Consider the following 25,097-nt stretch of genomic DNA (forward strand, 5'->3'; position numbering starts at 1 on the left):
AATGTAATATAAAGATTTCAAAAACATTTGCTGAATGCTTTTACCCTTTATGTTATGTTTGTTGTATATAGTCGTTGTTTTATACATAATTATTTATATTTATATAGCACTGACATATTTAATAAGAAACTTATTCTGGTCCTTGCCCCAGAAAGACTAAAATTGTATTTACCTATTTCAGGACTACTTGTAAAATTCAAGAAGCCTATAGGAAATCTAAACCTATAAACATATTAGTCCTCTTTCCTACGACTACAAGGTTAGGCTGATTCATGGCGGTCTATAGTTGGCAGCCCGTCTGCACACTGCACACGAAGGGGCCAGTAAATCCATGCCCAGCATACAAGATCTTATTGTAGGTGGGCTGTTTGCTCGAGGCATATAATAGTGAAGTATACATGTAATACCCATCTAGGGACTATTTGTTAGTAAGGTGTTTTGGATAAGTTTCAGATGTCCGTAACATGACAGCCTTTCAACATCTGTTCTATGGATTCAACACACGAACCCCCCATGGTTCTACTAGATTGAACTTGCATCGCCCTAGAACCCTAGGGTCAATAGAACCGCAATGAGTCCGGGTGCGGTATTATGGACCTTAAATTGAAACGGCATTACATCCGTCTGAAACTGGCCTTAGTGTTATTTCCATAATTTTTAGCAATATATCTAAAATATACAAAATAATATTAAAAATTAAAAATGGACTGGAGAATGGGGTAAAACTCCTACAGTTTTTATGTTTGGTCGTTTTTTTAAGGCATAAGTTAGAGCAGTGTAGCCTTCCAAACTAATGTATACGCATGAGGTTAAAATAATGATGATGTAGCTTACTTCACCCATTTGGCCCACTTCTGGTTATCCTGATCATATCCAGTGATGACCTGGCAAAAACTCAGACATACAATATATTTGGAGAGATAATGAACACCTGCAATACTTTTTTTTTTTCCAATAAGTTATAGATATGATTCTTAATTTTTCTTATAAGCATGGGCGTTTCTTATAAGCATGGGCGTTTCTTATAAGCATGGGCGTTTCTTATAAGCATGGGCGTTTCTTATAAGCATGGTTGTTCACTAGTTTTTGGATTGTGAATGAGCAGACCTTTCACCTCTCATGGGTGGCAGTTTTACATCGGTCTATGGCCGACCATAGAGTTTTATTATAATTGGTGATTCTCCGTTTTTGTCTTCAGGGTGCTGCTGAAGGCCATAGAGCAACGAGAGGTACCTGGCTGAACGAGATGACCCAAAAATGGACATTAAACTTCTATTCAATCCTTGGACAGTCTTTTAAAGCACATTGGTTCCACTATAACTGGCCCTCTATACAATAATAGTAAGAATATAATCCATTTAAAGGGATTGGACAAGGGCAGACCGCACAGTCGTCTAAATATAATGTATATTATTTGGCAAGCTGTAATTACGAATCCGTGTATAATACAGTTTTAGAAATGTCTTGCCAATTTTTCCATGGTTCTACTAAATGTACGTGTTTTGTTAATAAGCTTTTCCGCAGCACCTTCTCTGTATTTGGTACGGGTGACATGCACACACTAAAGTACTGTTACTTGTAGAGAAGTCCTTGTGAAGATCTAAGGGTTTGGATTTTTTTTTAGATTTACTTAAACAGCAAAGGAAATCCAGCAATGTGTTTATACACAGGTATATATATAATGGTTCAGATTAATTCCCTAGGACAGTCATTCCCAACATTTTTAGAATTGTAGAACTCCTGAAAATTAAAGTCTCGGGGAACCCCTACCAATTATTATTTTTTTTTTCAAAAGAAAGGCTAAAAGAAGTAATACCCAAGTAAATTGTTTTTATTTGTAAGCCGAATAATAAGTTGACCAGACCCCTAAACTGACTTTAGCCCCATACCAGACCACTGACGTTGGCAGGAGCCAGGTTGGGAAAGACTACGCTTAGAAAAAACACATGTTTAATAATCTCCTAGAAAATATTATATGCATTAATAAATATAACATAATTCAATATTTTATGAATGTGTAAGATATTGTCTGTATGATAAATTTCAGTGCCATATATTATTATTTGGTAGACCAGTGCTCTAGAAGATCAACCTGTTCTAGAGCAGATGACCTCAAATATAAATATGAAATGATAAACGTGAGATAAATATGAGGTGCCGTTGGATCCCAAATTACAGCTGGTTAGATCTTGCACCTCTTAAATGGCTTCAATAGATGAAAAGCAGCCATTACTTAATATAATACCCTTATTTTGCATTGACCACTTTTACCGTGGAGTATTACCATTGATATTGAATGTGAAGTTTTTCAGTATCACATCTTCTACTTGACCTACCTTGTGTCGCCAGCTTAACACACAAACTCTTAACATAACTGTTCAACAGAGTTTCATTTAGCCAAGTTTACAGAACCAAATGAGACTTCTGTCATCGATGACCATTTGGTGGCTGACAACTTAGACTTCTGATGTTCATAGCCAGCTGTAGGATCTGCTTCTTGCAATCCTAAGAAGAACAGTTATGGCCTCACATATCTAGGTTCACTGACATATAAACACACATTAAAGCTCATGCATTACATCTAGACATCTATTTTTTCTAGAATGTTGGAGTGCATTATCTGTCAATTATCTGTATTGTAGGAAAAATAGTTCAGTAGTTAAATTAAGTACATCTGCTATAACTGAAATGACCACTAACTTTTCAATAATTGCATAAATCAATAGCACAAGTAAATATAAGAAACTTTGTAAGATATATTCCTTAAAGAGAGTTTACTTTCTCCACTTATCAGGCTCCTTTCTTCCCCCTCCCTCATAACGTTTCACTAAATCTGAATTTACTGCTTTTTCTGTCGTCTCAAGACAAGATGGACTATTAGCTCACTGAGGAATCAGTTTACATGCTGCCCATAGAAGTCTATGGAGAGGAGAAGGGGAGGAGGGAGAAGAAGCAGAGTAAGAGAGGCAGAGACGCAGGCGCTGCTGCAACTTCTAGTAAGTGTTATATCTCACCCAAGTGCTGGATTCATAGCTACACTGCTTATTACAAGCAGCAATATATATTATATATATATATATATATATATATATATATATATATATATATATGCACACTCTCTAGCAATGGTCGGAGCAGGCTAAGTCAAGAGTTGTCCAAAACTCCCAAAAATGCAAAAACAATATATTTCTTTTCACTGCTTGTTACTGCTATGGAATGTCCTCCATGCTACTGAAGCTGAGATATATATATATGTGTGTGTGCGTGTGTGTGGTAGAAGAGCAGGATGTTCATCTTCTATGTGGGCAGTATATGGAAGACATAATAGCAGTTAGACTCTACCAACTAGCTCGAACAAATCTGAGAATTAGAGATAGAGCCTACAGAGGGCAAAACGGCTAAAAAATGCAGAATACACATCGTATAATGACTATTAGTAGTGTTATTCCTCATGTACACACATATGGCAGCTTATTCTGAAAAGTCACCTGAAAAGCTATGTATGCCTAAAGTCCATGGCAATCACGCAGACTTCATCACAATATACTAATACTATCGTGGTAAGTAGGGGAGTAGCGGGAAAGGGGGGGGTATAAGCCCTGGGTACCAGGCACCAGGGGGGTGCCAACAAGCCATTGTACCCTGGCCAAAATATTTAGATACAGGGCTAGGGCAGCAAACCAAATATTTGTTAGGTAAGAGCTATGCTACAAAATTTGTGTAAGGAATATTAAGACCTAAGTTCAGTTACAGTAACATGCCCACAATTTCAATAATACTACTGTAACCGACTACAAGTCTGCTTATTTCTTGTAGTGTATTCTGCAGGTTTTGAGACTTCTTGGTGACCAACAATAGAGTACATGTCGCTACATGAACAGCTCTATTTGCTATATAAAACACTGCCTTACTATGCTGCACAGACTTGTTTTCGGTCTCTCCTACTCGGCAGCAGAATGCACATGAAGATAATACATTAAATAATGCTTCAGGGACAAAATGTGCCGGAACAAGATAGTATATTCTAGCCAGTGTGCTGTGAGGGGGTATTGTGCAGGCAACAGAAAAGGCTTTGATTAGAAATGAAATAGATCCTCTGCGAAGTGATTAAATATTCTGCCCCATTATCTGAAATATCTTCTGACACTGATGTTAATTTTTTTGGTCATTTACAGCAATGATGGAAGGTACACTGTAAAAAGCTGTATGACTTTCGAGCTCAGGATTAAGACTGGCAATTCTTAGTGTCTAGCAACAGAATTACCGGTTCCAACATCCAGGACTTCTATCTTTATGACAGCCCCTTCTTCTTCATCTTCTTGTTCCAGAAGAGACATCAGAAAGCAGTAATAAGTGGAAAGGCAAGGACTGAAAGGAAATAATTGTCCCGTTCCTCCTGTGATATGGCCAAACTCAAAAGGGACACCTGGCAAGATTTAGGAGGTAAGGAAATGAGATCTACTTGAGAAAATAAGTTGATGGTTTCCAGGGGAATGCTACTGTTGAAAGCAAAATCTCATGAGCTAAATGGGCCTATTGTACTGGGAATGTCCTTTATGCACTCCCAGTAGCTGTGCTGAATTTTAAGATGCGGTGTCTTATTCTCTCAATCTGGCAAACGGTGGATTTGAAAGGCTTCAATTGTGTCATTTGCACTTTGTATGTTTCTCTTGTTGCAGTGGTAGATAAAATAGAAATGACAGAAAGCAGCAGTGTGCCAAAGTACCATCATTACAAACACAATAATAACACTTCATTTCGAGAACGTTTAGTTGATACTTGTCTTAAAGTGAACCCATCATCCATACAATATATAAGGAGGGTGGGCCCTTACATGGCATCAACCAATCATAGCCCTGCACAGCTCGAAATAAGATCTACTCAGAATCCTCTTCTCTAGATTTAATTTAAAATATACCAAAAATTAATAGTTAAATTGATATAGAGGAATTATGGTAATCTAACATCTGGGGGAGGCAGAGGAGGCCACTCATTTATGTGGTATTATATGAATTCCATTGAAAAAGGGCAACCATGAAGAACAAGGCTGTGTCAAGTAAGCCAGAGTGGGGGATGCTCTGTATGGTGGCTCTCCAATCTCTCATAAAGGGGGATTCCCAACCCTATGACGTCCATATGTCCTAGTGAAGCATATGGATAGGGGTTGTACAAATGGGGACATTTTGTGCTGGGGACTGAAATCTATCTATCTATCTATCTATCTATCTATCTATCTATCTATCTCATATCGATCAATCTATCTCATATCGATCAATCTATCTCATATCGATCAATCTGAGATAGATTGATAGATATTAAATAGATATTAAATAGATAGATAGATAGATATATATGAGATAGATAGATAGATAGATATGAGATAAATATATATGAGATAGATAGATAGATAGATATGAGATAGATATATAGATAGATATGAGATAGATAGATATGAGATAGATAGATTGATATGAGATAAATAGATAGATATGAGATAGATAAATAGATAGATAGATAGACGCACCAATAACACTGCAAGAAGTAACAGAGAGAACCTCAGACATAAGGTGTCAAAAATCCAGCGGCCTAGACAGAATCTCACCAGAAATGATAAAACACAGCTCGTCAGAAATACAGGCCGCAATAGTAAAACTATTCATTATGGTGCTGAGTGCCGGCTACTTCCCTCAAATCTGGAACCAAGACCTTATAACACCAATCCACAAGAGTGGGGACAGGTACGACCCAGCCAACTACCGAGGGATATGTGTCAGCAGCAACCCGGGGACACTGTTCAATAGCATCCTGAATAAGAGAATCCTCAGCTTCCTCACCCAGCACAATGTCCTCAACCAAAGCCAAGCTGGGTTCATGCCAAACCACCGCACCACTGACCACATCTACACCCTGCGCAGCCTCATCAAGAGCCACGTCCACAATACAAAGCATGGGAAGATTTACTCCTGTTTTGTGGACTTTAAGAAGGCCTTCGACTCAGTGTGGCACTCGGGCCTATTCCTGAAACTGCTGGAGAGCGGAATAGGAGGTAAAACCTATGACGTCATCAGAAGCTCCTACACAGAGAACAGATGCAGCGTGAAGGTGAATGGGAGAAGAACGGCTGATTTCCAGCAGAGCCGAGGAGTCCGACAAGGCTGCAGCCTCAGTCCAATGCTCTTCAACATCTACATCAATGAACTGGCCACAGCTCTGGAATCCTCCTCAGCACCAGGTCTCGCCCTCCATGACACCCAGGTGAAATTTCTGTTGTATGCAGATGACCTTCTGCTGCTATCACCAACCGAGAAAGGTCTCCAAGACAACCTGCAAATCCTAGAAAAATTCAGCTCCACGTGGGTACTACCCATCAATGCAAAGAAAACCAACATCATGGTGTTCCAGAAGAGAAACTCAAAATCCCCCAGGCACCCGACCTTCACACTAAATAACGCCACACTCACAGCGACCGACAGGTACACCTACCTGGGCCTAGAAATCAACCAATCAGGAAGCTTTAAACAAGCCATTGAGATGCTGAAAGACAAGGCGTGCAAAACCTTCTATGCCATCAGAAGAAAACTCTATCACCTCAAACCACCAGTGACGGTCTGGCTTAAAATCTTTGACTCCATCATCTCCCCAATACTCCTGTATGCAAGTGAAGTCTGGGGTCCGGACACATACCCAGACTGGTCAAGGTGGGATTCCAGCCCAACAGAAATCTTCCACCTAGAATTCTGCAAACACCTTCTCCAAGTCCATCGGAGCACCTCAAATAGTGCCTGTCGGGCAGAACTGGGCAGATTCCCACTACACCTCACAATCCAGAAGAGGGCGCTATCATTCTGGGCCCATCTACACAGCAGCAGGCAAAGTTCCTATCACCATAAAGCCTTGCTACACCAAGGGGTCCCAGGTAAACCAGGTCCCGCAGAACATCTCACCCTGACCCGGCCTGAAGAAAATGTCACTCAGCGCGGCCTCACAAAAGCCGAAATCAAGAAGACAATAAACGAGGGCCAAGAGGAGTATATCAGTGACTGCAGGAACGACATAAAGACATCCCAGAAACTGATAATATACCGGAGTCTACAGCGAGAATATAAACTGGCGCCATATCTGGAGAAACTGCCAAACCCCAGAGACAGACAGATCCTGAGCCGCTACAGACTGAGCGCCCACAAACTGCTCATCGAATCCGGGCGCCACAGACAAACCTACAAACCCAGGGAGAGCCGACTGTGCCAACAGTGCGACCAGGAGGCCGTGGAGGATGAGGCCCACTTCCTGCTATACTGCTCCAAATACTCAGCAGTGAGGGACACTCACTTCAGGAGACTCTCTGATCTCTTACCAGACTTCAGCTCCATGGAAGAGGAAGAGAAACTATATATCCTGCTGGGTGAAGAGGAAAACACAGTGGGCACAGCGGCACAACATGTCACTGCATGCCATAGACTGAGAGAGACATGATATGCCATGGACTTGTATAACCCCGACCCTAGATGTGTCCCTATCCTCCAATCCCTCAGTCCCTATCCCTCATTCCCTTACTTCTTACTTGCTTTGGCAATGCTAATATGTATTTGGTCCTGCCAATAAAGCTTCTTTGAATTGAAAAAATAAATAAAAATAGATATGAGATAGATAGATAGATAGATAGATAGATATGAGATAGATAGATAGATAGATATGAGATAGATAGATAGATAGATAGATTGATAGATAGATATGAGATAGGTAGTTAAATTACTTTGGCATCCAACAGTATTAAGGGGAAACGTCACATTGAACAGGCTGTCCAAGCTGGAAGCATTATGTTGCAGAGCTGGAAGAGCTGAGCAGATTGATATATAGTTTTGCCCAAAATTATTTATTATAACCTGTAATTTATTTATTTAAATCTCTGCTCACGATGGGCTAAAGAGTCTAGTGGGCAGTCTCAACCATTGAGACCCTTCCCTGCATTACTGTGTATACATGAATAGATACCAATCACAGAGTAGGACCGCCCACTGGACCCTTTAGCCCACAGTAGGAATTTAAATAATTAAATTATAGGTTATCCTGAAACATTACCTACAACAAAACTATATATCCATCTGCTCAAATCCTTGTTTTCTCTAACATGCTGCCCGCAGATGGTACCGTATGTTTGACGTGACAGGTTCCCTTTAACTGATAGTCTCACATTTTTAAAGATCCAAAGGTACTAAGTTTAATGAGAGAATTGAGAGGGTTCCTGGGGCAGGATGAAATAAACATTAATATAATAAATTTGATTCCTACTGATTTGGTGTCTGCTCTCCTGTGATGACGCTGCAGCCCAAGTGACCGCTGCAGCATGTGATTGGCTGCAGTAGTCACATGGGATGAAACATCATCCCAGGAAGCCGGGCTGCACTGAGAGCAGAGGAATGCGTCGCTATGGCAATGCCCGGGGGGGGGGGGGTACATTTAGACTTTTTAAAAATAATTTTAAATCAAAAAAGGATTGTTTTATTTATATCCAATTTTTGCAGCGGGATCGCATCTTTTCCACTGCAAAAATCACAACATTTGCTATTTATTGTGGGTTTTACGTCCCCATTGAATTCAATGAGGAAAATCCGCAACAAAAGTGCAGCAATTCCGCAGCATAAATTTGCATGTTGCGGATTAGAAAACGACACTGCAGGTCAATTTATGAACGGTTTCTCAGTGGATTTTTTTTAATGAAATCTGTTGCGGAATATCTACAGCTAATGCGCCAAGTGTGAATATTCCCCCTATGTAACAGCATTAAAGATATGTTGTATCAGACTTGATATCAAAGACTAATGCCAAAAATCTATTTTTACCAGTCAGAGAATTCAGTTCAAGAAAAATAATTCCTAACACATTTCAATGTTTAAAGGCTATGAAAACGTTTTTTTTTTAAATAAAACTCAAATCGTGTATCAGAGTGTTTGATGCAACTTTATAATTACAATTTATTAAAAATTATTTTAACTTTTTGAGATACATCTGCTTTGTATCCTGTATACAGAGCAGCTCTATCTAGAGCTAAAACCTGAATCCGTCGGGTCAGCGCAGGTTCGAGCTGTTACCGATCACATCTAAGTTAATAAATTAGATGTGACTGATACCAGACATGCACAGGACCCGGATTCAGGTCTCAGCTCAAGATACAGCTACTCAGTATACAGAATACAAAGTAGCTGTATCTGAAAAAGTAAAAATATTTTTTAATAAGATGTAATTATAAAGTTGCACCAATCACACTGTTACACCTTTTTAATGAAAAAACATTTGAGGATATTTAACCGTGCGTCAAGTTTGATATGAGGGCCAGTTTTTCTCTTAAGCTGATTGATATACAGTATATTTAGAAGGGCATATATTGATTTTGAGCACCTTCCAATTTGCCTGGAGAAATATATGTATCATTGAATTATTAAACAAGTACAAACCAGTCGGATGTTCTGATCTTGTCCACATGCACGCAGGTTTCTTGTGCTTGTAACGTATACCTTAGATTTAATGTTCAAATATTGAGTTTTTCCGTTTTATGCAAAATGTAACCTCTGGCTCAAATTAATTTGTTTTATCTCTTTTTTTATTACTGTAAAATATATATTTTCTATCCTTTTTATTACACATTTTTAAGGGTGGCTTCACACACGGCGTTTTTAGGAAAAACAAAATTTTTATTCTGCCATTTTTCCTGGCGTTATTTGCCAGATTTTTGCAACAAAGACCGCTGTGGCCAAATGTTAGCTTGAACACACATGGCATTTTTTGGTGTTTTTTTTATTTTATTTTGTCATGCGTTTTTTGCATCACTGCCTTTTTGTTTAAAATTGTAGCAAGCCTGGCTTCGGAGTTTTTCCCAGCATTTTGTGTCGTTTATAGCTTTTATTTTGCCCACTTCATTGGGTATGGCGTTTTTTTATGTTGTTTTTAGTGGCGTTTGTGCTGTAGAGGAGAATCTGTGTGTCACGTGATCTTTTAATCACTTGCAATGTGAAAAACGCCACCTAAAAAACCATAGGTAGAGAAATACACCATTTAAAAAAAAAAAAAAAAAACGCCATAAAGAATGCATATACCATTTTCCTAAAAAAATTTAACTTTAAAAAAAAAAAAAAACAAGCCACGCAAAAAGTGTGTGTGAAGGAAGCCATTCACAGGCTGCAGCGTCTCATGGCCTGCAACGACATCATAGAAAGACGGACTACGCACAGAGAAGAGGGAGTATCGATGTTTTTTTATTCAAGCGCTGCTTTCTGCAGGAGAAATTCTGTCGGAAATACCGCACCACAGTGTGGTGCGATTTTACGGACGGAAGGTGCTGCGGGTTCCAGGTTGAATAGGCTGCACAGTTTTTACGCAGCGTATCCAACCCGTGCGAGCCCGGCCTTTTTCTGCTGTTCAGTGGGAATCTCGAGTATCGAAACCTTACTCATCACACATTGATGACCTATAAAGGAGTATTTCCATCTCAGACATAAATGGCTGATAATTGTGGGATAGACGTGGGTCTATCTGGAGAACAAGGGTCCCGACCCCGTCCTGCCTCACCACATCCAGTAAGAGAATGAATAGAGATTAATCCATGAATTGTGTGCCTGGATGCAGTGAGGCGGGACAAGGGTTGAGGGGGTGTCCCAGACGGGGGACCCACACCTAACAGACATTTATGGCATATCCTGTGGATGTCTGAAATGGAAATGACCCTTTAACATTAAAGTCCCTATATAAAAGTGATTTCCAGTATATAAATAAATAACGCTTAATCATTGTAATATAAAAAGTTTCTGCAACTTTAAATTTCTCCCCATTTTCAAGAACTCTGCTTAGCGTTTACATCGAGTGGCTTAAAACCTGTCCTATATGTGCTGCTCACATAGGTGCACAGCTTGTTACAAGACAGTTCTGATGCACTTCTGGTATGTTCACGTACACGTCAGATTTATTGCTGAAGAAACGACCCCATCCTGTTGTATGGAACTAATTTTCCATCGCAGAAATTTCTTGGACACATCTGCTGCTGAGCAGTATTTTTTTCTGAAGAGGATTTCAGCCGGTGGATTTAAAGGCTATGTACACCTTTGAAATATTTTTTTTTATATATAAAATTGTCTGATTCCGTGTGATTGGTACAACTTTCAAAATACTTTTTATTAAAAATGATTTCAACTTTTTGAGATACAGCTGCTTTGTATCCTGTATACGTAGCAGTTGTATTGTGCGCCAGAACCTAAATCCGTCAGGTACGCGGGACTGACGCGTTCAGTGAAAGAGGGTCCCATGTGTCTATGACATGCAGGCTCTAACTGTTACCGATTACATCGAAGCTCATAACTTAGATGTGATCGATAACAGGTGGATCACACGCAGAACCCGCTGTCATGGAACCCATCAGTTCTGCGGACCTGATTGATACAGGTTTCAGCGCTAGATACAGCTGCTCAGGATCGAGCTGTTAACCGATCACATCTAAGTCGATAACAGACACGCAGGACCCGCTGGCACTGAACCCGTCAGACCTGCCAGATTCAGGTCTCGGCGCTAGATACAGCTGCTCTGTATACAGGATATAAAGCAGCTGTATCTCAAAAGGTAAAAATAATTTTTAACAAAAAGTATTTAGAGAGTTTCAGCAATCACTGATAAAACGGCCCCCCAAAAAACGATTTCAACGGTGTCCATAGCATTTAAGCCAGAATGTTTCCATTCTCTGCCATCCTGTAGAGATCTTGAAAAACGAGAGGGATTGAAACGTTATGTATATTAGATAATCACAAGACGTTATATTACACAATCGATAAGGTTTGTTTGAAACTGAAAAGACACCTGAAAGTATAATTAAACTTTTGAGTGGGGGTCCAGGCGCTAAGACCCCATTCGATCGCTAAAACGAAGTGGCAGAAGCGCTCAGCAGAACACGTTTCCCCTTCATTTCTGATTGGCTTTGCTCTCATCTGAAAGCTGAGCGAGCATTGTACGGACTAGGAGAATTTATTATATGATCTACTCCGGTTTTCTGGCTAGAAAAGTCGCAATTTGATAAAAAAATTTGTGACCTTTTCTCTTTTTTTGAGCTCACGCCACTAGTCAGATTACTGTAATTCTCATGCACACTACTGTATTACAGCTACATAAAAGCTCCATGTTGCACAAAGTCATAATATGCGGCACCCATAGAAGTCAGTGGTGCTTCACTGTATCTCCATATGCCTACGACGTCATACAGTGGCATATCATTTTCTGCACGAATCAAACAGAAAAGACAATCGTGCCACGTACCACCGGACGCCATATTACTGAGATATTCTACCCTAGCAGTATTAGTTATGAAGAATATCTTTGTAATACAGAGCTAAATATACATTATATTTCCTTATATCGTATGTTCTGCAAATCCAGTGTCTTCTAAAATAACAAATACTTTGTGGAAACCCTGTGAAGTCGCTGAATATTTTCACATCAGAGAGTGAACATGTGATTGACACAACAATTTATCAGGGCAGAATCCAGGAATCAGTTCTGTAACTCGTTCATGCTGCTTAAGGAAATTGTATTGATCAGCACCTGCATGCTCCCGACGGCCTTTAAGGTCAATGAATAAAATCAAGATTAGCTTAGAAAACTCATTCATCGTATTCTCCCCTGCAAGCAATAATAATAATAATAATTTTTATTTATATAGCGCCAACATATTCTGCAGCACTTTACAATACAGACAGAACATGTACAGACAATATCCGACATTACATAGTGACAAAACTAATATACAATTCATACAAGAGGAGCGAGGATGCTGCTCGCAAGAGCTTACAATCTAGGAAGAAATAGGGGTGACAAGAGGAGTGAGAACGCTGCTCGCAAGAGCTTACAATCTATGAGGAAATAGTGGTGACACGAGGAGTGAGGAAACTGCTCGCGAGCTTACAATCTGAGGAAATAGGGGTGACACAAGAGGAATGAGGGCGCTGCTCGCAGGAGCTAACAATCCATGAAGAAATAGGGGTGACACGAGGAGTGAGGACACTGCTCACGAGCTTACAATCTATGAGGAAATAGGGGTGACACAAGTGGAATGATGGTGCTGCTCGCAAGAGCTTACAATCTATGAGGAAATAGGGGTGACACAAGATGAGTGAGGGCGCTGCTCGCAAGAGCTTACCATCTATGAGGAAATAGGGGTGACACGAGGAGTGAGGGCGCTGCTCGCAAGAGCTTACAATCTATGAGGAAATAGGGGTGACACAAGACGAGTGAGGGCGCTGCTCACAAGAGCTTACAATCTATGAGGAAATAGGGGTGACACAAGGAGTGAGGACGCTGCTCGCAAGAGCTCACAATCTATTAGGAAATAGGGGTCACACAAGAGGAATGAGGGTGCTGCTCGCAAGAGCTAACAATCCATGAAGAAATAGGGGTGACTGAAAAGGAGGTAGAGCGCTGCTCACAAGAGCTTACAATCTATGAGGAAATAGGGGTGACACGAGGATTGAGGATGCTAGAGCGTGGGTAGGGTAGTAGACAGAGAGGAGATGTAAGGAGGTGCAGCACTGTGGAGAGCTTTAAGGGTGAGAGTAATAAGTTTGAACTGAAGCGCATGGGTAACCAGTGCAGTCTGGCACAGGGTAGAGGCATTGGTGTAGTGGTCCAGTGCAGTGACTGGCACAGGGTAGAGGCATTGGTGTAGTGGTCCAGTGCAGTGACTGGCACAGGGTAGAGGCATTAGTGTAGTGGTCCAGTGCAGTGACTGGCACAGGGTAGAGGCATTGGTGTAGCGGTCCAGTGCAGTGACTGGCACAGGGTAGAGGCATTGGTGTAGTGGTCCAGTGCAGTGACTGGCACAGGGTAGAGGCATTGGTGTAGCGGTCCAGTGCAGTGACTGGCACAGGATAGAGGCATTGGTGTAGCGGTCCAGTGCAGTGATTGGCACAGGGTAGAGGCATTGGTGTAGCGGTCCAGTGCAGTGACTGGCACAGGACAGAGGCATTGGTGTAGCGGTCCAGTGCAGTGACTGGCACAGGACAGAGGTATTGGTGTAGCGGTCCAGTGCAGTAACTGGCACAGGGTAGAGGCATTGGTGTAGTGGTCCAGTGCAGTGACTGGCACAGGGTAGAGGCATTGGTGTAGCGGTCCAGTGCAGTGACTGGCACAGGGTAGAGGCATTGGTGTAGCGGTCCAGTGCAGTGACTGGCACAGGGTAGAGGCATTGGTGTAGCGGTCCAGTGCAGTGACTGGCACAGGGTAGAGGCATTGGTGTAGCGGTACAGTGCAGTGACTGGCACAGGGTAGAGGCATTGGTGTAGCGGTCCAGTGCAGTGACTGGCACAGGGTAGAGGCATTGGTGTAGCGGTCCAGTGCAGTGACTGGCACAGGACAGAGGCATTGGTGTAGCGGTCCAGTGCAGTGACTGGCACAGGACAGAGGTATTGGTGTAGCGGTCCAGTGCAGTAACTGGCACAGGGTAGAGGCATTGGTGTAGTGGTCCAGTGCAGTGACTGGCACAGGGTAGAGGCATTGGTGTAGCGGTCCAGTGCAGTGACTGGCACAGGGTAGAGGCATTGGTGTAGCGGTCCAGTGCAGTGACTGGCACAGGGTAGAGGCATTGGTGTAGCGGTCCAGTGCAGTGACTGGCACAGGGTAGAGGCATTGGTGTAGCGGTACAGTGCAGTGACTGGCACAGGGTAGAGGCATTGGTGTAGCGGTCCAGTGCAGTGACTGGCACAGGGCAGAGGCATTGGTGTAGCGGTCCAGTGCAGTGACTGGCACAGGGTAGAGGCATTGGTGTAGTGATCCAGTGCAGTGACTGGCACAGGGTAGAGGCATTGGTAAAGCGGTTGGGTTGGTAAGAAAGATGAGCCTGGCTGATTTAGGATAGATTGGAGAGGGGAGAGTTTAGAGAAGAGACGACTGATTAGTAATGATTTACAGTAATCAAGAAGGGAATGAATCAGACAATGAGAGTTTTGGCTGTGTCCGCAGTAAGTTATGCTTCTAGAAAAGAATAGTTCCATAATACAGAATGAGATGGAGCATCCTACGATTTTTTTTCCTGCAGATTCCCGTGGAATTATGAGAAAAAACCCTCCTTGTACCTGTGTATGAAATCATTCAGTACAGTATGAGCCCATAGAGTACTATCAGTTGAAATCTCCAATCTTTGTATTTGGCTAATGATTGGGTTCTCAGATTTACTAGTTGATGCTATAAAATTTATCAAATTCTATATAAAGCATTGCCGATTTATATTTTATTCCTGAAATATAACTGACCCTACACCACTTCTTTATATATTCCCTCATAAATCCCAGCAATGTGACATAAAGCCAGGAGCATTACCTCAGTCTTGGCAATATTTGTCACCTGCTCTCGTTCTGCTCCGTACCTGCTGTCTTGGAATGACCTCCACGTTGTACGCTCCAAATTGGTTCCAGTCGCTGTTCAGATTAAGGCTGCTGTAGGCAATCAAAAACCCAGCAGGCTCCACAATGGGGAAAAGCGCTCATTCCACCCAGGAACCAGCATGCCAGCGTAGGATAACTCACTGCACATACTTGTAGAGGTTATTAATTCTGGAGTTTATTTTACGCTGATGTGTCATTGCTCTTGCAATGGGATTAAAAGCGGATTTGTGAGAATTTCTAAATAAGGTACAATGTCTACTTTGGCCATATAGTAGACAGGACGACGGGCATTTCATTATGCTGGTTCTGGTAAACCATCTGCATCCATTGAAAATAATGGACACCTATTCATTCCAAAGATCAATTATTAATAAAATTGCCATACTGTACAATTTGCCTTAACATTAAAGGGTTGTGTGTGAAGGTGACCTATTCTATCTACCGCCAATTTAAGAGTAATCTTTGTAAAAATTGCTTAGAGTTCAACAGATCTAAGAACCTCAATCCAATAAAATCTGGTATCATACCTCGGCGAATTTTGCTGCAATACCAGACGTAACCCATAGACAGGAGTGGCGCTGTTTATGATAAAAAAGGCCCCCTCTTTTTTTTTTTTACCTAATCCCAGACATCCCCTTTATAGGCTATGTACACCTTTGAAATAATTTTTATTTATTTTTTTCATGAAAAATGTCTAACATTGTGTTTGGTGCAACTTTCAAAATACTTTTTATTAAAAATAATTTTTACTTTTCCTGTATACAGAGCAGCTGTGTCTAGCGCTGAAACCTGTATCCATCAGGTCAGCGATACTGACGGGTTCATAACTTGTGATTGATTACAGGTGGAGCCAGGACTCGCTTTCACTGAACCCGTCATTCCCGCAGACCTGACAGATACAGGTCTCAGCGCATTATATAGCTACTCTTGTACACAGGATACAAAGCAGCTCTATCTCAAAAAGTAAAAATAACTTTTAATAAAAAGTATTTAGAAAGTTGTACAAAACACACTGATTGAAATAAGTTGTTTTTTTTCCATAAAAAATGTCTAAAGTGTACATAGCTTTTAAGTCTGGAATCCCACATACAGTTTGTAATGCAGCTTTTGTAGTCAAAGCCAGGAGTGGATTCAAAGGGGATGGGAAGTATAAAGGAAGAACTTATACATTTCATTTCTATTGGAGCATTCTGGCTTTGGCTCAAAAAATGACATCAAAAACGGCATTTTTGATTCCAGTCGTAGCGTGGTTAGATTCCAATAAAGACAGTTTTGTATGAATACAGAAAGACTTACGCTTTAAGCTGATTTTCTCAAAACGTTCTGTCTAAGCAGGAGGATTATTTACCATATTAAATATTAACCTGCCTGAACTGCTGGCTGCACAGAGAATGAGGAATTCTCCGCTCAAGTGCTCTATTTTTCTGCAGACCAGGCTTCATTTGAATGAGCCCTGTGATGTGTGCCACGCCAGGCTTATCTCCGAGCATGCCCCTGAAGTTCATGTTGTCATTCATTCTTGGTTTCATGCCTGATCAAATACTTTTCTGAGAAGTTCATATCCATTAATTGCTATATATCCTTACAACACGGCTGCAATTTAAATGACAGATCATCAACATGTTTTGTAGTGTTTTATTTTTGGGATTTTTTTAGTTTTTTATTATTATTATTATTATTATTATTATTATTATTATTATTATTATTATTATTATTATTATTATTATTATTATTATTAAGATTATTAGTTTATAATAAACACCAATGGAATTTTGCATTGACGTCCCTGTTAATAATATTTGTATAAACATCACATTATGATGTCAGAACCTGACGATTATACAGAGATGAGTGGTACTACATAGGCGCTGCTGATCCCTTCCTGATCTTTTACAGATCACATTTGCAGAGAGATTTTTTTCCTGTGACTGACATCTAGTGCTCCCTCTTTCTTTAAAGAAGGAGTTATTCAGCAGCTGCAGTATATATTATATAGCTCTGTGTCACAGCTTCTGCAAAACTATATAATATATACTGCAGACCACCAGGGAGTTTCAGATCAATCAATCAATGATTAACGAGAATCTGCACCTTAGGGTAAATGATAAACGAGCTGCTGCAGAACCGCATTTTGAAGAGTAAAGGCCCTTTTACACAGGGCAATGATCCTGAACGAGCGATCTGTGAACGCTTGTTTGCCCGAAAATTGGCCCTAATGTGCAGATTCCTGTTAATCATTGATTGATCTGAAACTCCCTGAAGGTCTGCAGTATGTATTATATTGTTTTTCAGAAGCTGTGACAGTTATATAATGTACACTGAAGCTGCTGAATAACTTCTTCTTTATGTGTTATAATAAATAACTTACCCCCTTTTATATGGGTATGGAACTCCTTGGTCATAGCTTCCAACTTTCAAGTATCACAAAGAGGGACAACCGATGCGGTAGATAGTGCCACACTCCCCTTGAAGATAGCTCCCCCCCTGTAGATAGCGCCATTGAGACTCTCTCTAGGAGCAGAATCCCCAGCCAGAGCATAGGCCGGGGTTTCCACTCCTAGGGGGAAGCCCTGGTGTTACTGTCCATATATGGACAGTGACGTCAGTGGCTACTCCTTGAGAGGAATCCCCGTTGCTGATTCTGGTCGGGGATTCTGCTCCAGGAGGAGTCCCTGACTTTAATGTCCATACATGGACAGTGCCCTCAGGGATTTCCTCTAGGAGCGTTATCCCCGGCCTCATCATCGGCAACGAACAGTGACGTCAAGGGCTTCCCCAAGCACAGCGCTTAATGTAGCGCTGTGCCCAGGGAGTCCTCGGTGAGCGGATCAACTCCCTCTGCTTCTCCGCTCTGAACTAATTCTGAAGCAGAAAGCTGATGGTTCCCTACTTCAGAATTAGGTTCAACTGTATCTGCGTCCTGAGGAGTACAGTTGACAACGGGACATACCCTTGGCCGTCCAGGACAGCAAGATACCGCCCGGAATTCGGAACTGTCCCGCTGAATCCGGGATGGTTAGGAGGTATGCCTTGGTGGCTTGTAATATTCTTATAACTTACATTAGTGTGTACATTACATCATATGTTATTAATTAAGAAATCATCTGACATGAGCACTAAGTCTGAATCCCTCTGAAGCCCTGGGACTGGTAGACATCTTTCCTCTTCTTGTGACACATATGAGTGGCACCAATCAATCTTCATAAGAGCATGGACATCGAGTGTTGTCACCCACATGCACCAGCAAATGTTCTATAGCAGTTGTTTAAAGGGGTTTTACCGGATTAGAAAAAGTAGTCTCTTGTTTTTCTCCCAGAAAAAGCGCCACTACTGTCTATGGTCTGCGTCGGGTATTGCAGCTCAGCCCCTTTCAAGTGAACACAACAATATATATTGCTTTAATATATGTTCCTTTATAAATTACATTTAGGAATATAAAAAGCATCCTTGATGCTGTTCTGTACTCCACATTATGTTCAGAGGTCAGGTCAAAATAGAAATAGCTGTGTTACCAAACAGATAAGCAGTCTGTATCACACAACCACACTATCTGATGGTGGTTTTACATGTTTAGTAAATTGGTTGATTGAAATATAAGTACTGCCATAAATGAAGTCGTTTTACTCTTCCAACATGTTTATTTTAGTAAATATAAAGTTTATAACCTACAAAATAACATGAAAAAGTTTTGCAGCCTCATTTCTTAGAGCCCTGCAGAGCAGTGATTCCTCTGTTACTCTTCCTGGAAATGTATGAATAAATGAGTTCTATTAGAAATAACTACACACATGCTGCAGCCTTTAAAAATACTTCTATCATGGATGATTTAAAAATAGTTTTTCATTACTCATAACAGATCCACTACCCCCCCCCCCTCGACTTTAATGGGCCAAAACTAAAATAATTGTGCATTTCTTATGTTATTTGATGGGCAGCAAAAATTTGCACAGACTAATGTCATCTTAGAAAAAAGAAAACAATTTAAAAAACAAAACAAAAAAAAAGCACCCCCATCCCCACCAATTTGCTCCAAGATTTCCAGTCACTGTGCTTCTCATTTTGGGAACTTGAGTCGCTATGTAATACGGAGGTGTTAATGAGGTCTGCGTAACATGAAGGTTCACTGTAGTCAACCATCTAAATATATATTATCGGAGACTGACCACATTGTAACTGACAGCCACTTGAGTTATTTTTCCCTCTCTATCAGGAAGACTCTCAGATAAGAGACATGTAGCGCCATATACGGGTGAGTCCGCGATAAGTTGAGCACAGCTTAGGAGACATCATTTTAGTCCAGTTCATTGTCTCAGATCATTACTCAAGACACTGACTTGGATTTTGTTGCTTTACAGATTTAGATACATTTCTTCACCATCCGTAAAGATGAAAGTTCCAATCATCATTGACTCTACAGTAGATGACAGCGACGAGGAGGAAAAGGTAATATCTGCCGGTTTCTCCTGGCTCCAGCTGAGTTCCTTTATTTATCAGTAAACTAAATGGCGTTTCTGCTTTCAGATTTTTCCTAATCCTGTATTGGAAGACAGAAATGTTGAGTTTGCCAAAAAATGCACCGAATATATCAGTGATGTAAGTAATGGTCTTTTCTTTCTCTCATGGCTATTGTATTTGCTGCCTGTGTACAAATGTTGATATTTAAGATGAACATCTAACTTGAAAACACACATAGCTATAGACTTCCAGCCTTTAGGTTGAAACATTTTCCAAGGGCGCCAATGGAGGGGTAACACCACCCAATTATTCTACAAGGCCCCCCTACCCTATGTACACCCCTGCCATTCATAGACCCGATTAGGGCATTCTGAGAGTTTTTACATGGATGGCCCATTGATTTCAATAGGCACCATGTAATGCTTAATTTCCCCTGTGGTGGCGCTGCAGGTGAATTACACTTGCTGTTGGGTTCCCCTGCAAATTACAGCTGATTGATGGAGCTCCTGAATTCGGGAGATGCATTGATCAGCTTATTTTAGGTTATCCATCTATACCCCCATTATATTGAAGAATTTGCCCAGTTTCTAAGCCCTTATTCAAACAAACGTATTTCTCGCCCGTATGCTGCCATTTTTTCAACAGACCGCTCACTGACCCATACAAGACCATGGCGTTATTCACACAGCCGTTCTGTTCAACGGAGCATGTGTCCGTTTCGAGAAATTTACAACATGTCCTATTCTGGACTGTTTTTGTGGATTATACTCGCCCAATGAAGTCTATAGCTGCGTGAAAAAAACGGACAGCACATGGACGCTATCTGTGTGTTTGTTTTGCCCGGATCAGTTGCAAAAGAAATGCAGAAAAAGAGAAGTGAAATTAGGAAGTAAAACAGGCGAGAAAAAAATGGATGATACACGCAAACCACAAGGACGCAACACGGACATTCATATTGATGAAAAACTGCCCTTTTTGCCGTAAATCGGACACGCACGTGTGAATAAGATCTTAGTGTATACTTGAACGCAACTCCAATTAATGAATATATCTGTTTAAAGTTGCTAAATCAAATATTGTAGCTTATCTACAGCTATACCCATAAGGCTGTATCTTCAAGGTCGAGCTGCAGCTCTTCTCTCAGACAATATATAAAGCCTTGACAAGCTGCCAGCATATGAAAAGAACATCTAAAGTACTTTGTAACCTTATATTTCTCTTTTTATTTCTGTGTCAAATGAAATTCTATATAGGAGAACACTGTGAACCCCAGCAGGGAATTGCTTCACCAGCCGTATTAACATAATGCAACATTAGTAATTAAAAGCTCAGTGGTTACTTGTATTGAAACAATGTATAGTAGATTTGGAAGTCCATACGTAGTAGCAATATAATGTGCAATTTGGATTATTTGCTCATCCATGTTTATTATAGAACAATTCAAATTGGATTAGGGTATGTGCACACACACTAATTACGTCCGTAATTGACGGACGTATTTCGGCCGCAAGTAGTGGACCGAACTCAGTGCAGGGAGCCGGGCTCCTAGCATCATACTTATGTACGATGCTAGGAGTCCCTGCCTCTCCGTGGAACTACTGTCCCCTACTGAAAACACGATTACAGTACGGGACAGTTGTCCTGCAGAGAGGCAGGGACTCCTAGCATCGTATATAACTATGATGCTAGGAGCCCGGCTCCCTGCACTGAGTTCGGTCCGGGACTTCCGGCCGAAATACGTCCGTCAATTACGGACGTAATTAGTGTGTGTGCACATACCCTTAAGAATTGACCTTCACATTTGACCTTTCTGGATATTAGAGGATTTGATAAGAGTCACAGATTTCTTTTATTTAGATTAACGGCAGTTCCCCCTCCCTAGGTCTTTAAAAGATCCTTTTTTGTCAAGTTGTATGGATTCTCTTCTGCTATTTCTTAGTAATACCAATGAGTGACAACTGATATGTCTGCCATTGCAACTCTTATTAGGCTGTGTTCACACGGGGCAGATGCGCTGAGTAACAGCACGCAGTGTATCCGCCCTGTGAGACGCAGGGAATTCCGGGAGAAAAACTGCACCAAACTGTGGTTCAGTTTTTCGCCTGGAATGTCCGCTGTGGAAAACTGCAGTGACATTTCATCCCAGGAGTCCGCTGCAGCCTGTGATTTGCTGCAGCGGCGGTCACATGGGATGAAGTGTCATCCCAGGAGGCCGGCCCTCTGACGTCATCCAGGCCGGCCTCCTGGGATGAGGTTTCATCCCATGTGACTGCCGCTACAGCCTGTAATCGGCTGCAGCGGTAACATGGGATGAAACGTCATCCCAGGAGGCCGGCCCGGAGGGAGGTACACAGACTTCTGGGTAAGTATGTATTTTTTTTTTCCTGAATTGCGGAATCGCTGCAAACCCGCCGCAAAAAACGCAACAACTGCTATTTTTTGCGGGATTTACCTCTCCATTGAATTCAATGGGGAAAACCCGCAACAAATAAGCAGCGTTTACGCAAATACAATTGACATGCTGCGGCATAAAAATCTGCACCGCAGGTCAATTTCTGAGCGGTATCTCCGCTCAGTATTAACGCAGCGTGTGGATGAGTTTTGTTTTATTTCATACACTTTGCTGCTACTGTATTTGCTGTGGATTTTCCGCAACAAATTCCGTTGTGGGAAAACCGCAGTATTTAGGCAACGTGTGAACTGACCCTTATAATTGGTCTCACCCAGCTTTCTAGATAGCAGATGCAGTGATAAGAGGTATGTAATGGTCATATAGGTTGTCATCCAGCAGATAGAACCAAGAAATGGCTCAACAGAATATTCAAAAACTTTACAGAAGAGGATGAATCTAGGATGTATGTTTACAGGTGCTTTTTTTTTCTAGCTTAGTCATTTTTTTAGTTACGTTTTAGTAGTATCTACTATTTTTTCTACAAATATTAAGTCCGTCCACTGACTATTGTCGCGACTGCATAAAAAATTGTGTAGCTGCAGGGTTGGATGAACCCCAAAGATTTGGTTTCTCTTGTACAAAAAAATCATAATGAAAAAGTATATAAAAGCTAACAGTAATAACATAATAAAACAAATAATAAAATAATAACCTACCATGTATATATCACTAACTCTGATCAGCAAACATTACACATTATATATCAAAATGAACATCATAGAATGGCAAAAAAAAAACACATTCATAGTGTCGTTTCACTATTTTTATACATTATAGTGTAATAACATAAATAAAATACTATATATAATAAATATTGTATGTAAAAATTTTACAAAAATAATGCCTTGTGTGTCATAAAAAAAGATGCAAAAATCACGGTGATAACCTAAGAATTAAAACAATTATAACATTAAACTAACTCATACTAAAGTTGATAAAATTAGTCTGGTCAGTAAAGGGTTACAAATGTTTTCCTGGCATATTTGGCATATTGGTTATGCCACTGCTTTATGATTGGTGGGGGTCCTACCTCTGGAACCCCTGTCGATCCCATGAACAAAGGGGCATAAGCCCCTTTGGCAGTTTCTCTGCACGGTCTGGGTCCCAGGTATACATTATGTAGGGAACTGAAACACAACTCTATTCAAGTAAATGACATTTAATAGCATTCAAACTAGGAGAAATATTAAAGATGACTTAGAAAGTTTATTTACATTGATTTCTATGTGACTTGTATATTAATAATGTATATAGTTATCTACTCAAAACTTTTTATGCAGGTTTAAAGCTATCCATAGACAGAAATGGCAACACTGCCATCTCCAGGCCATAGGAAGATGCAGGACTTCAATAAAAATAGTACTAATAAACAGGAGCTAAGATATAAACTAGAAAACATGGGGCAAAAAGTTGACAAATATCAACGTGTTATAAATCTTCCAATAATTATTCCCTAACGTCGCATATTTTAGAAATGGGGTAGACAAAAAATATATCGCTCCTTTACATATTGTTTTCTGTTTGTATCCCTTTTCCTATTCGGTCTACATCACCAATCATTTTCTTATTCATAATGGAGCAACGGATTTTGGTTACTGAGGCATGAAGAATGTTGAAATCCTTAAATACTAATGTTTATTATTTGTAAAATCAAAATTAATTTGATTTAGTTATTTATGTTCTTTTTCAAAATCTATATATTTTTTGTGTTTTTGTAATATTTGAAAATTAAAGTGACATTTCTATGTTGGGATCTACAAATCTTGTTTAGGAAACCTATTTTCATATACCCTATTAAAGAATCCTGAGTTATTAGAGGGGGTCCCTCATTCAGGATCCTCATCAAAATTGCGACCTTCACACTTGTATATTTTGATCAGTATTTTGCATCAGTATTTGGAAGCCAAAACCAGGAGTGGAACCTACAGAGAAAAGGTGAGCCATATTCACCCCTTCCATGTTTTTGACCCCCTCCTGGTTTTAGGTTATAAATACTAATGCAAAATACTAAACAAATAGGCAAGTATGAAAGTGGCCTTAGGGTATGTGCACACACACTAATTACGTCCATAATTGACGGACGTATTTCGGCCGCAAGTCCCGGACCGAACACAGTGCAAGGAGCCGGGCTCCTAGCATCATACTTATGTACGACGCTAGGAGTCCCTGCCTTGCTGCAGGACAACTGTCCCGTAGTATAATCATGTTTACAGTACGGGACAGTTGTCCTGCAGCGAGGCAGGGACTTCTAGCATCGTACATAAGTATGATGCTAGGAGCCCGGCTCCTTGTACTGTGTTCGGTCCGGGACTTGCGGCCGAAATACGTCCGTCAATGACAGACGTAATTAGTGTGTGTGCACATACCCTTAGTGTGATTGAAGAGTAGCTTTCAGGAGCATCTCTCCTACTGGAAGACCCCACATGTCCACGCATACTGCACATACACAACCTATTGATTTAAAAATCAAGAGTGTAATGCTTTATTTCACCTTTGGTGGTGCTGTAGGAGAACTGCACACTTGCTACTTGGCTCTTTGTTAATTAGCTGTAAGTGAGCCGTCCCACACAGTTTTCAGATTATGAACCTTTAAAATAACATTGGCTCATTGAGACTGAATTGACTTAACCACCGTTTTTATTTTTACAGATCTGCTATAAAGAGGAATATAAAAAATCTAAGGGCAAGAATGAATTTGTTCCTGACACTGCTAAACTGAAAGCTGTCACAGATTCCATATCTGAGGTAAGATTGGTTTGACAGCTCAGTGTGCTGCTGTA

General features: G+C 40.8%; 1 protein-coding gene across 3 annotated transcripts in view; it reads left to right on the plus strand.

The window, feature by feature from the left end:
- The window catches only part of NEBL (nebulette), a 195,720-nt gene that overhangs the window by 116,096 nt on the left and 54,527 nt on the right, over positions 1 to 25,097 (plus strand). The window contains exons 1-4 of one of the 3 annotated variants that reach the window (XM_075827579.1): positions 4,201 to 4,443; positions 19,766 to 19,853; positions 19,932 to 20,003; positions 24,967 to 25,062. The exons of the other annotated variants lie outside the window; for them this stretch is intronic. Coding sequence (XP_075683694.1) covers positions 19,797 to 19,853; positions 19,932 to 20,003; positions 24,967 to 25,062 — 225 coding nt within the window. The 5' untranslated portion in view covers positions 4,201 to 4,443; positions 19,766 to 19,796. Of the gene's footprint in view, positions 1 to 4,200; positions 4,444 to 19,765; positions 19,854 to 19,931; positions 20,004 to 24,966; positions 25,063 to 25,097 lie in introns of those variants that run through there. 3 annotated transcript variants of the gene reach the window in all.

Source organism: Rhinoderma darwinii, chromosome 5, assembly GCF_050947455.1.
Source record: "Rhinoderma darwinii isolate aRhiDar2 chromosome 5, aRhiDar2.hap1, whole genome shotgun sequence".
Lineage (NCBI taxonomy): Eukaryota > Metazoa > Chordata > Amphibia > Anura > Rhinodermatidae > Rhinoderma > Rhinoderma darwinii.